Below are 14,077 nucleotides of genomic sequence, written 5' to 3'. Positions count from 1 at the left end.
TAAATAGCAAACTACATCTTGATTGAACGTATCCCACAAAACACTAAGGCAATATATCTGAGTAAACATTGTATAAGTGCCCTGTGTTCTTGTTCCATTAAGCTGTTTTTTTAATGACCATCCGAAGGTCATCTCTAATTCCTCTGGGGGCACAGGTGGCCCAGTCGTCTAAGGCGCCGCGATTTGCTGTGCAGGGTTGCGTCACTTGGGCACGCCAGAAACCTATGATTGTGGGTTCGAATCCCGGTTCATCCCGATTATGTGTCTAGGTTTGTCAGCACCATACCCGTGCTCGTCGGTTTCACCGAAGTGGTAAACGTCTGAGACCTGCATCACTTCAGGCTTTCCTCCGACATTAAGCTGACACGCAGCGATATAAATGGAATACTCACTCACTCTAATTCCTCTCAACACTGAACTCCTTGTTATCGTCCCTTTACAAAGACTAGCACATTTCTGAGGTCTCTCAAGGTCAGTGTGCATTCAATGACATGTATCCAAGCCTAACAGTTTAACCTATACAGTGTCCTAGGTTTCTCGGCAGCTCTCAGAATCTGACAATTTTTCGTGATGGTACATGTTCCAGTGCAGTTTTCCAACAGTTGCTGTGTTTGAGTGACACAAGAATCTTGATCACTTGATCTATTGTCAGTCTTTTTCCTCCTTTCTCCCAACTGAAATCAGAATAATGAAGCAATTAGACTTGGTCTGGACATTGTGGACCTTTTTAAAGGAGATTGAAAGTCAAGCGTGAGAAAATCATAAGGTCCTCTGGCTCACCTGACTGTTTCTTTTAGGCATTTTCAACATAATCAATAAAGTTCTACATTTATGTAATTAATATTATGATCCCAAAAGGTTGAAAAGAAGGGCTACTTTAAGCATGTTAAGTTATGTATTTTCTCCCAATATTATTGATTTACGAACCGTAGCGGCTCGATACTCAAAGTTGATGTTCATTACCCTGCCTGGTGCTCGGCATCAAAGACTGACAAATGAGCATTCTTAAACGTCTTGATGTGTGGACCACCCCTGTGGTCTAGTGGTAGAGCGTCTGGGTTTGATCCCTTGCCATGTCATACCAAGACGTTAATAGATGGTACTTGTTGCTACCCCGTCTGATGCTCCGCACTAAGGGGCTAAAACAAGGACTACCCCCGTAGTCTGCTTGGAGTCAGTATACTGTGTCTGAGTGGGGTACTCATGTTAAACTGTGGCATGGTAATTGGTATCTCAGTTGGCTAGCACTATAAATCGGCCTCAGTCCGGACTGGTACAAGCAGCCATACACACACACACACATATACTACATAAGTGCACTAAACAATAAACCCCAGTTCACCTCACCTCCTGATATGTGAGTGATTGAACATTCTTTTATGCCACTGTCGGTAATACTCCCGCTTTATTATCTGATAATGGCAACATATAAAACAGACAAATGTGGATCAGACAAACCAGTAGTAAATTGCCTGAGCAATCACAATCAGCCTTATCGTACACTGAAACCGCACAATCCTAATCGCTCAGCTCCTGTAAAATGTATGAGCCAGTGGAGAACCTGGAATTCCCGGGGCTTTATCATTTTTCTATCTTGTCTACATGGTCTAAAACCACATTCTGCAATATTTCTGTTTTATGATAGCAGCCTGTCACTTTTCAAGTATGGACGAGACAATCTCGGTATGATTATCAAAGTCACACCCCGAAAGTACGATGACATGCAATCAACCATGTCACTAAATCTGACCACCCTATCAATATAGTCGCCTTGTACAACAATGTACAACAAGAAAAGGTTGCTAAAGACCTATTTTCACCAAGAATCCCGACAGATTCTATAAACTTCACCAACAAAAGAAAGAAGACCACTTACATGAGGTAGTTGTCCAGGGGAAATTTGGCTGTCCTAATCCTTTGTTCTTTTGCTTTGGCAAAAGTCAAAGGTTTTGAAATGGCTTTGTCAATGAGACCTCCTATAATGTAGATGTCGTCATAGCTAAACTCGGTCAAGACTTTGTCTGTATGTGGAGTCAGGTACACCAGCTTTTCCTTTGGATACAGATCTAGATAATCCTTCTCAGTCACAGTAAACATCATTTTGTCAAGTGAAAAACCACACCTTTTGGACATATACTGAATGGTTCTATTTGATGAGGAGGCATTGGTAAAAATCATATGAAAAGGTTCTGGGTCCTCACAATTGAACCTGTGACCCATGAAAAGTTGGTTTGCTAGATGTGAAGAATCCATATCTCGCATGTGGTCATCAAAGTCAAGATCTACAATAACATCAGGTCCAAACATCATTGAATGAGCCACATTATTGTTCCGATACAGTTTTGCAGGGTTGTTATACATAGGGAAAATAATGTTTGATTTTTTTTCCTTCTCTCCTTCAGGTTTCGACATCTGTTCAGCTTTCAAAAGAGCCCTCTTGGCCTTCTTCATCACTGCAGATTTCTTTTTTCTTTCGGTTTTCACAAGGTAACGATAGAGACGCCTTCTGGAGCTTTGTGATGGTAGATTTAGTAACTCTAGCCAATCTGATGCTAGGATATTCTCTGGTACCTGCAACAACATCAAGAAAATATATACGAAAGAAAAGAATATCTCAAAAACAATATTATTTTTATTTCTCCAAATGCAAACTTGTATGTTCATCAAGAAGAAAAATGATCTAATAAACATTAGATCTTTTACCCTTATATGTTAAAGCTGCAAAACTAACAAGTTTTGCATAACATTCACAAATGTGACACATGGCAACATATTCATGTTTTGAAAAACACCATCTTATTTCATGTTCCCTGTGATCAAGATGATAGTGCCTAGATGATTAACTTAATGATATGTTGAACTGTAAGGGAACTTGTCTTGGCTTATCTTTGAAATCCAGAAAACTAGAGATTACCCATGCTGGGAGAATAATTCTAATCACCTCTGATTTCTAAAATAAAATGATTTGTTCTAATAAATTTGATCATAAATATCCAGTAAGCTATGCTTGCTATGGATACAATTAAACTGTGTTCTCAGTAAATTGTAATGAATCTTTTCAGCTATCAGAGGAAAATGGTTATAAAACATGTAAAAAGGATTTGATGACATACATCCACACGAGACTGCTGGAGTACATCATATTCTAGCTTTATGATATCAAGCTGCTTTTGTCTATCTGGGTCAAGATTGGCAAGAATTTTCTCAGCAGCAGCAGCTTTCTCTTCCTTTGTCATGAGTATATCATCATGTTGCAGCCTTGTTGATTGACACCAAGCAGGCTTTGGCAACATCAGTGTCTGCTTTGTGCTCGGACAAACCATTGTCCACATCTGCCTTGAAAGAAGACCAGCATTCTGCAGAGGTCTTTCAATACATGTCAAAATTAGTCTTTTTACAGGACACTGTGTCCGTAACAACTGCCTCAGCATTTTGCAGACTAAATCAGTTTATAGGTGTAGACCTGTACGTTGTCAGCTTCCTGTTACTGAAAAGAGATAATGGAATTTGATGATTAATTCAGAAGTTTCATGTTGGTTATGAGGATATACATCTTAACACATCGATGGCAACTTTCTTGTGTAGAAAGGGAAACTATATGCTTGGACAGATTGGTAGTCATAGCAAAGGAAAACTAAGGTATGATAGGGCCCTTTTTGACCCACAGGATAACATAATTTAACACATCAGTACAGCTTTAGAAATTCTTATTAACCTTATCATATATGACCGTAAGAAGAACAGGACTTTGTAAATTTGAACACTTGCTCGTTTTGGACTTAAAACAAAAATATGTAAAAAAATGCTCTTTTGGACGTTTCAAGAAGTATCTTCTTAATATTTGAACAATGACATGACTCAAGCTGATTTTCTCATATATGAGATGTCTAATTAAGATAATTTTGGGTCACAGACTGCTCACAGATCTTTAGACATTCCATTGAATTTGGAAAAATTGACCTGGTTAGCTCATTTTAGCCATTTAGGGGTTCAGACAATCCTGCAAGTGTTAGAAAGATAAAGGCTATTTGGCAACTACCCTATTGACTAATTTTCATACTATTCTTACAAAGTTTAACTGTATACGTATATGGCTAAAGATAATAAAATAAAATTTGTTTTCAATATGATATTGCACTGGCCCGTTTTACATCAGACAAGTGGGCTGTTATGGTCGTTAGGACTGGTATCCGATTTAGAATACATTAGACGTCCTATAATCGAGGGCCGAATTTAATTTGAGAATATCTGATATCTAATTTGAGAATATGTCTCATAGAGATCATTACTGACAGCTCTATTCACACTATTACCTGTTTTTCAAACGTTAACGCAACATATAGTTACGTTAAATAGTTACAACGACGTGTACATTTCTACGCTAACAACAAAATTACCAAATCTTCCCTTGCCCTTGTCATTCGGACTTATCTTGATGCCACAGTTTTCGCTCATGCCATGCGGGGGTGCTGCTTACAACGTGCAAAGTTGGTACAAACTAAATTTTATCGACCATGTCATTTAAAAAATAAATGATTATTTCTTAAAAGAAGTATTTAAGGCCGTATTTAATTTGGGGTTTCAAAGTTACTAATAAATACGTTCCCTGATGGAAGAAAAAAATGTTTATGCTGTATGAGGCCGGAGCTAAGGTCAAGGCCGTATTTAACTGGTTCCCACTGTCAAACATAGCGCGTTTACTCTTTAGCAAGACTGGAGCCCAGTTTCGCGACTTGGGGTCTCACGGTGTTGTCAGGATGAGTTTTCTGCTCCCTAAACTGAGTACAAAGAAACAGGTCGATAATACCATAAAAGACATAGAGGATCTAGTATTGGTTTTGCGGTTTGGGAGAGATGATGATCATGGCTGTCTTCAGATGGATGATATCGTAAGCAGTGTTCCATCTGAAAGCATTTAAAGTCCGTCAGTGTCAGTCAAACTCTGACCTGAGAACTAAGCAATGTTCATCACTTGTGGTAATATTGCTACAATAGCGCAGCAAGGCACTACAACGCAGGGTTCATCGTATCAAGAGAGAAAAAAATCACCACAGTAATTTCACGATATAGATTTACTAATTCAGGGCAAATTGTTTTAATAAAAGGTAGTTTTAACATAAAAACACAACGAAACCCAGTATAAACTCATGTATATTAAATGCTTAATATTCTGGTCCAGACTCGATTATTTACAGACCGCCGTCATATAGCTGGAATATTGCTGAGTGCGGCGTTAAACAACAAACCAACCAACCTTCATTACTAATGTACCAAACTCATTCATTTATATACATATACATATTTTAATGTCATATTATCTCTGACGATATGGCTGGAATACCGTCGATGATGGATTTTAACTCTCACAGACCACCTCCATGGTCTAGTGGTTGAGAATCTGCCTGGAGAGCAAAAGATTGGGGGTTTGATCCCTGGCCGCATCATTCCAAAAGACATCTAAAGATGATACTTGTTATTACCCTGCCTGCCTCGACACTCAGAGGCTAAATCAAGGACTAGTCAGCTCAGAGTCAGTACACCGTGTCTGAGTGGGGTATTCATGTTAAACTGTGGGCATGGTATCTCAGTTGGGTAGCACTATAAAACCAGCATTAGTCCAGACTAGTACAACCACATACACATACATGTGCATGCACGTCGCTATATAAGTGCAATAATCTTGAATGTAAGTTAAACCCCATTCCACCTCACCTCTCCTAACCTTATCTCTGACTTGTCTAATGTGTGCCAATTACAAACAGCTGGCCAAGGCAGCCCCTGAACTGAAGAACATGGCTGCTATTTACCTGGTTGATGTGGATGCAGTGCCGGTGTATCAAACCTACTTCGACATCACTCTCATCCCTGCAACAGTCTTTTTCTTCAATGCTCAACACATGAAAGTTGATTGGGGGTAAGACTTACCAAAAGTTTTGAGTGGAAGCTATTGATAATCTCAAACATGTCAAATGTAAAAGCAGACAAAGGTTTATTGGTAACAATATATTTATTATACTGTAATAGCGACATTTCAGTATAGATCTTTATGCCATTGTCAAGCAAAACTACAAACTTGCTTTACAACCGTATGAGGATCTATACCAATCTATAAGTATAAAAAAGAAGTTGTTATCCACCTCTGCTTTGCAATCTGTCAACTTCTAAGAAATGCTTATCATTTGTTTGTTTGTTGTTAAACGCCGCACTCAACAATATTTCAGCTATATGAAGGCGGACTGTAAATAATCAAATCTGGACCAGACAATCCAGTGATTGACATCATGAGCATAGATCCACGCAATTGGGATGCAATGACATGCATCAACCAAGACAGCGAGCATGACCACCTGATCCCGTTAGTCGCCTCTTACAACAAACATAGCCGCCTTGTACGGCATCATGGATTGCTGAAGACCTATTCTACCCCAGATCTTGAGGGATCAGAAATGCCTGTCAGACAATGTCAAATGTAACATTATGTAATGATGTATTTTTTATGGTGGCCTGAAGAGGGTGTTGAGAAAGTGAAGAGAATAGGCATGCTTAAAATCTCTGTCCTTCTAACTTATGTTACTTTTCTTTTCTTTCTTTGTGATTACGTCATGTTTCTTTGCAACAGATAACTGTATACCCATGATATGGGTGAATGGTTGTTTAGCTTTGCTTTGGAAGAGCTTTAAAACTTTTATCAACTTGTGCAGATATATTTGATATCAAAAGACACTTGGTTGAGATTCTCTATATATTTAAACAGAGTGAAAGACTGTGATACGCTAGAAAGGACAACATGTACTACAGCATTAGATCTATCTCTAGTTCAAATTCATTTATTTAACTTGCCAAATATCTCAAATGTGTATTTAGAATAAATGAAGAATTGTAAACTCTTTGTAACTCCCACTAGACGACATTTGTAACTATATTTGTACCATAGGGTTTTTCAGGCCTGAACTACGAATAAACTTAACTGTCAGTCTGTCTGTCAATGTATGACTAGGGGAATGATGTATGATGGTATGTGCTCTCTCCATGTAAAGTGACAATTGCTGCATTTACAAACATCAGTGCTAGGGATGGGACGGGAAACTCGGGTACCCAGGTCGGGTGGGTACTGAGTAGGACCCAGGTACCCACAGGACTACCCGGACCCGTGGTTAGTCACATGATTATATTGTTTAATGGCAAAAATTATCTAGAACTCTATGGTTACAACATAAGTGATAAATGTTCAGATTTCTTTCTGACTTTGCACACATTCCTTCTGACTTTATATGTTTGCTTTATGATAAAACATCAGTCAACTTCAGTGTATGCATGACAAGATAGGTTTATACGTGTATCTAAATTTATTTTGACAGGAGTACGGTCAAACTATTCCCAATTGGACATGTTTTAACTATCTCTTGAGACCTCCAGCGGGTACCCGGGTAGGGTCGGGTAATAGGGGGGTGGGTATCCGGGTAGTAAATTTGGACTGGCCAAGCCCTAATCAGTGCCTTAAACAACTTTTCCAGTTACTGTTGTTGAACAAAACCAAATCTGATGAGCTACAATGTAATCATTGACATCTGCAATATAAGTTTTGACCAGATATTTTTATTTTCTTAGATCCTTTAACATCTTATTAATTTATTTTTTATTTAACCAGGAGTCCTGACAACACCAAGTTCATTGGCACTTTTAAGAAGAAGCAGCATTTCATAGATGTTGTAGAGACATTGTTCCGAGGGGCTATGAAAGGCAAGGTGATGGTGAGGAGTCCACTTGATCCCAGTGATATCCCAAAATATGATCTCATCTACAAGGACATATGATGTGTGGATACAGGAGATGGCAAGGCTAGATCTGACTGCATGGGGATACATTCCAAGCAGAATGCGAGGTCAGGTAGCAGCTGTAACCCTGGTAACCTCGACATGCAAGAAGTGACCTGAATATGACACCTTCTTCTGGCATGATGTCCATGTGTCGGTTTCTAATGTAAAGTACAATGAAACGGCCCAATTGCGCGGATCGATGTTCATCATGTCAATCACTGGATTGTCTGGTCCAGACTCGATCATTTATAGACCGCCGTCATATGGCTGGAATATTGCTGAGTGCGGCGTTAAACAACATGAAACTGAAACTGAAACAATGAAACGGACGAACACTGTATTGTGACCTGTTGGGGAGTCCATAGAAGAATTGTTCCAAAGGGCCTTTTTTGTGCCATAAGAGCTGACCAAAAGTAGGACTTTGTGGTTACAATGTGTGACCTGACTGTGGTACATTGTTCTAGCTATCATTCTCTGATCAAGACTCAATACTTTACAGGGCACTGTGATAGAGCGGAAGTACTGCTGATTACATATTTGTTTGTTGTTTAACGCCGCACTCAGCAATATTCCAGCCATATGGCGGCGGTCTGTAAATAATCGAGTCAGAACCAGACAATCCAGTGATTAGAATAGGCCCCCATCAACATATTGCGAGCAACGATCCACGCAGTTGGGGTACGAGGACACCTGTCACTAACCGACCCATTAAGCTGCCGCTCTGACGAATATCATGTGTTGCTGGGGCCAGTTCTAACCAGGACTCCCCACGGGGTTGGTTTGTCAGCACCATACACGCGTTTGTGGATTTCACCTAAGTGGTAAAAGGTCTTAGATATGCATAACTTTGGGATTTCCTCCTTTTTAAATTTCTTTAGCTGACACATCCTGGTGTAACTGAAATACTGTTTCTAGCATTGTTGAACTAAATCCACAATAACGCAATGGTATCTGACAGATAGAAATTTCTTAAAAGTTAACAAGAACTGTCTGACTATATCAAGCGGGCCTCTCACAATGTCAGAGTTCACTTATGAGTTCACACGTGATTCATTCTTACCTATAATATGCGATTACCTTTGGTTGTATTCTCGTAAGAAAAAATATACCAAAATGTTTATAATAATCTATGTGTTCATTCCAGACATATATAAGAATATGCGCGGTATTTTAAGTATGTTGGCTCATGCAGATGACTGCTAAACTCCCGAAATAAGGCAAAACGCCTCCGTGGTCTTGAGGGTGTTGTTTATATGAGAACATACAACAAATCTTTGGCAGAAAAGCTAGAAAACGTAGAACCTGTCCATTGCCATAGTTGCCCCTTAACCAATATCTACCTCCCAATGGCCAGGCCACGTTCCACAAAGCGATTTTAACGCTAAGACGATCGTAACTCCCATGCATACTTACACACAGACTTACGACAACCATAGCAGGAAGGTAGTAGCATTGCGGAACTTGGGATTGCCAAAGTCGGGCAGGGCCAGAGGGTAATACTAACAACGCCCAGATCTATACTCAAGAGACCGACCATTTAATATTACATGTGGTTGGATATAAAAAAAGAGATTGACGGACACAAAAATTGCTGTGTTGCAAAATGTTCTAGCTGTAGCTGAAAGAAATATAATCTCGATACAAAACACCATGTCACTAGTTTTGATTAGGTAATGTTGTTCAGGCAGTTGATGAGAATATTACCTTCTCGTCAGAGATTTTGAAAAATTTAGATTTCGAACACATCTTGCTAATGGCTTTCTGGCAAATGACTTATATTGCAATCAGTTTATCCTTCTTAGCAGGGGAACGTCACTGATCAGTCATTAATGATCTCGCGTGTTGTTGGTGGTAAAACGGCATCTTCGATTTCATTAGACCTGTCTGCAGCCTTTGATACCGTGGGCCACACTTTTTATTGACCAACTCCCAACTGACCAACTCAACAATTCAAACTACTTGGCTTTTCAAAATAGAAGTCAACCAGGCGTTGCCCAAGATATTTGTTTGTTTGTTTGTTTGTTGTTTAACGCCGCACTCAGCAATATTCCAGCTATATGACGGCCTGTACCTGACAATCCAGTGATTGATATCATCAGCATTGATCCAGTTAGACGCCTCTTGCAACAAGCCTAGTCGCCTTTTACGGAAAGCATGGGTTGATGACCTTTTCTACCCTGGATCTTCACGGGTCGCGTTGCCCAAGAAGCTGCATCAAACAAGATCATGTTGCCCTGTGGTGTGACTCCGGGGTCAGTACGAGTTCGAATGTTACTTGTTTTGCTCAGCTAACTGTCACTTTCAACCCAAACCAGATCTCAGAAAATCTTGTACACATGAGCTCAAACGCTCCATATTTTTTTCAAATAACTGTAAGACACAGGTCTTTGTGTACAAAAGGTTCGTGTAAGACAGGATTTTATTCTCAACATGTGAAACTGTATTTTTATTTCATGTGCATAATACAACTCTTTTCCTTCATTAATGATAATTTTCAGATCTTGCGATGATAAAAGGGTGTTAAATGTATGGATTTCGGATATAAATAGAACGATATATGCCAATCACTCGATTTTCTTGTCTAGACTCGATTTTTTACCATGTAGCTTGAATATTGTTGAGTGCGGAGTTAAACAACAAGTCTTTATCAGGACATATTAACATGGCAATGAGTTTATTTGAATATAAATACTCGGGTGTCTTGGTCTAATAGGTGATTGGTTGATATAGCCAGGTGCATACCACCTGTATTTAGTGCGATTTGATGGAATACATTAAACATAATTAATTGATACCTATGAAAGGCGAGCGCTCTCGGCTGTATTCTCGTAAGTCATTCATACAAATGTTTATAATAATCTATGGGTTCTTTCCACACATATCACAGAATACACCATGTCACTAGGATATGATTAGGTAATGTTGTTCAGGCAGTTGATGAGAATATTACCTTCTCGTCAGAGATTTTGAAAAATTCAGATTTCGAACACATCTTGCTAATGGCTTTCTGGCAAATGACTTATATTGCAATCAGTTTATCCTTCTTTGAGTGAGTGAGTTGGGTTTAACGCCGCTTTTAACAGTATTCCAGTTATATCACGGCGTGTCAGCTTAATGTGGGAGGAAAGCCCGAAGTGATGCCCGAAGTGATGATTAATTGATACCTATGAAAGGCGAGCGCTCTCGGCTGTATTCTCGTAAGTCATTCATACCAATGTTTATAATAATCTATGGCTTCTTTCCAGACATATTACAGAATATCAGCGGGTCTTAAAGTATGTAAGAGCTTATTAACTGCAAAAATCCCGAAATGAGTCAAACCGCTTCCGTGGTCTAGTAGATATGGGTCAGGAAACTCAAATCTTACTGGAACTCCTTTTCAATTTAAATGCAGTTGCTTGTTTCTATCAATATTGTATACTTTCAGAGTAACCTTAACGTTACATTTGGGTAAGTGGTGGACATATCATACATATATATACACATCATGATCAAATAATAATTGTTTAGATACACATTCCAACGCTTACCTTGTTATTTTCAATGCTCCGTCTGTATGCTGTGTCTGTGTCTGAGTTGGGTATCCCTGTTAAACTGCGGCATGGTATCTCAGTGGGCCAGCACTATAAAACCGGTATTATACTTGTCCGGACTAGTACAAGCAGTCACAAAACTGACAGAACACAGAATTTGCCAGTTTTGTAATTTAAACACTGTAGAAAATGAATACCATTTCTTACTAATTTGTCCGTTGTATATACTGAACTCAGAAAACAGTCCATTGATAAATAGTATATCCGTTATCCAAGTCAACAGAAATTTGTTACATCAATGTCAAGTCAGAATGTAGTAATAACGGAAAAGCTGTCAATGTACATATTGCATGCTATGAAGCTAAGAGTCTCCAAATGTCTTACCTTATAAATGTTTTTACACCCATTACTATATAACATGTACTATAGGTCTATGGCCTCTCAGTATTATGAATAAACATATATACAAGCAGTCACACAGACACACGTGCATACACGTTGCTATGAGTGAAATAATCTTAAATGCGTTAAACCCCTTTTCATAATCCAAATGTAGTCTTAATAACGTACCCGTAGGTACACGTGGTATTATGCAGTTTTCACTCCAATTTTGCTGCTGGATATTTCATTCCAGGTGTATTTAAATTATTTAAATATATATTTATTTTCCGCTTAAATCCAGTACCTGTAAAATGGGTTACGTTTAACTTTGTAGCCAAGTTGCGCATTTGTATTCTGCTGGCACTGATATATGCCTTAGCCTATATGCTTGTGTATTGCTACACAGTATCTACAGATATTTTAACAGATGAAATCAGGCTTCCAGGAGACCCCTGGAAAGCAAATGCAGAACCGTACTTGGATATTCAAAATGTCAGGGTCATGGCCAATATGAGAACATTTTGTTGACAGGCTTCACACGGAACTACTAGGTTATAAGGTTATAGCGTCTTAAACGACATATCGAATCGACGGAGTTCGAGATAACGAGGTTTCAGGGTCTTTGCACTGACTATTGTGCAAACTTCAAAGGCAAACCGAGATTGTATAATCCTCTTTTTCTACACATTCAGTGTGCTGACCAACATTAAATAATTGTGTCAAAAGGCTTCTCCCGGAACTATTTAGGTAATAAAGTTATATCACCTTAAAGGACATATCGAGTAAATGGAGTTCGAGTTAAGGAGGTTTCTTTGTCTTTGCACTGACTACTGTGCAAACACCGTAAGCAAATCGAGATTGTATACTCATTATTTTCTACACCTTTACTTAGAGCTATTCCGTATGTAACGATATTTGAACACGCAGATCAGGCTTCCAGACGACCTCAGCTGACACTACAACTGCCTTTCTACGGTAACTGGGGTATCATTGGGTGTGGACAGCACCCGCAACTCATTCTTACACTTCACCATGAATGCGGAAGGTTATACTTTCCCCGCTACTCGGAACATTCTGACCAGCAAAATACACCCCTATATCTACTGATCACATTCTTCACAGGGAAAGTCCAGCACAGCATGGCTTTCTTAGAATGGAGCCCACATGACCACGGACAGTTGTAGCGTGTAACCCATGTCCAGGCACCTTGGTCGTCTAGGTATAACCTACTAGGGTAGAAGGACATGTTCACATTCAATCAAAGTCACTATGACAATCGACGCTATATCCTTTCAAGGTAGTTCCAGTGTTTGACCAAAGTGCCAAAAATGACATTGCAGCTATATGTGATCTATTATCGAATTATTTCTTTGTTTGTTTGTTGTTTAACGCCGCACTCAGCAATATTCCAGCTATATGACGGCGGTCTGTAAGTAATCGAGTCTGGACCAGACAATCCAGTGATTGACAACATGAGCATCGATCGACGCAATTGGGATCGATGACATGCATCAACCAAGTCAGCGAATCTGAGCAGCCGATCCCGTTACTCGCCTCTTACGAAAGCCTAGTCGCCTTTTACGGCAAGCATGGGTTGCTGAAGACCTATATTATCGAATTAATCCAAATCCAGTTATCGAGCATTCACTGTCAATGCTTAGCCTGATATTACAGCTGCTGCTTGGATCAAAACTTGGAGTCCTAAATTGCACATTTATAGTGTTACAGTTTGTGATTAAGGACTGTAACGACGGTTGTGCTATTAAAATTGTTACTACAAAAGTGACAGATACCTCTCCATGAACAAATTTATCACATAAAAGTAGCCTGGTGCGCCTACATTGGGGAGATGTAATCTGTACGGTTTAATTCATTAACGCAATCAGCAATTTCTTTCTATCAATTTATTCTATCAACTCTATCAAATTCCAACAGAATCAGGAATTCGAGAATCAGAACATTTTCCGAAAGTTGAACCAATTAAATTTGTCCATTATCATAAAAGGAAATGAGGACAACTGGCAAGGCTTCTCAGCAAGTAAAATATCTACACAACACGTGCAGCTTATCAGCCATATTCCATGCACCACACAGTAAGAATAGGAAGTGGCTTCCCTCAACTTTATATAATTGAAAACATCAACCCCGCAGAATAAGCAATCTCCATTATCTGCCGAAACAGATTCCATTGAGGGAAAGACAAAATAGCGACGAAGAGTATATGCATGATTCATTGAATATCAGCGAAGACACCAGGTATTTGCGAAAAGGGGAAGCATGGTCTGCTCTACTGGTGATGCCCGTCACTCACACGATAAACCGAACCGTGAAGATTCGGGGTAGAAT

At 39.3% G+C, this 14,077-nt stretch overlaps 2 protein-coding genes across 4 annotated transcripts; one reads left to right on the top strand and one right to left on the bottom strand.

The window, feature by feature from the left end:
• Positions 1–280: 280 nt before the first annotated feature.
• LOC124145885 (mitochondrial ribonuclease P protein 1 homolog) lies at positions 281–4,499 on the bottom strand. Of its 2 annotated transcripts, none has more exons than XM_046515839.2 (4): positions 4,398–4,499; positions 3,114–3,487; positions 1,877–2,571; positions 281–674 (listed from the first exon to the last, which is right to left on the bottom strand). In XM_046515839.2, exons 2-4 carry the CDS (start codon positions 3,429–3,431, stop codon positions 548–550), a joined length of 1,140 nt encoding a protein of 379 aa, XP_046371795.2. In that variant the 5' UTR covers positions 3,432–3,487; positions 4,398–4,499; the 3' UTR covers positions 281–547. The 2 variants fall into 2 exon arrangements, with proteins under 2 accessions (XP_046371795.2, XP_046371796.2); XM_046515840.2 differs by having other exon boundaries at positions 3,114–3,481; positions 4,398–4,495.
• Positions 2,398–9,892, top strand: LOC124145886 (thioredoxin-like protein 4B). 2 transcript variants are annotated; one of them, XM_046515842.2, is made up of 3 exons: positions 2,398–2,487; positions 5,763–5,914; positions 7,649–9,892. In XM_046515842.2, the coding sequence occupies exons 2-3, from the start codon at positions 5,793–5,795 to the stop codon at positions 7,812–7,814; spliced, it is 288 nt and encodes a 95-aa protein (XP_046371798.2). In that variant the 5' UTR covers positions 2,398–2,487; positions 5,763–5,792; the 3' UTR covers positions 7,815–9,892. The 2 variants fall into 2 exon arrangements, with proteins under 2 accessions (XP_046371798.2, XP_046371797.2); XM_046515841.2 differs by lacking the exon at positions 2,398–2,487 and adding an exon at positions 4,678–4,889.
• Positions 9,893–14,077: the final 4,185 nt, after the last annotated feature.

The sequence above is a fragment of the Haliotis rufescens genome, unplaced genomic scaffold, assembly GCF_023055435.1.
Source record: "Haliotis rufescens isolate VD_foot unplaced genomic scaffold, xgHalRufe1.0.p SCAF_45, whole genome shotgun sequence".
Lineage (NCBI taxonomy): Eukaryota > Metazoa > Mollusca > Gastropoda > Lepetellida > Haliotidae > Haliotis > Haliotis rufescens.
Note: the sequence above shows the minus strand (reverse complement) of the source record. Positions and strands in the feature narration are given on the sequence as shown.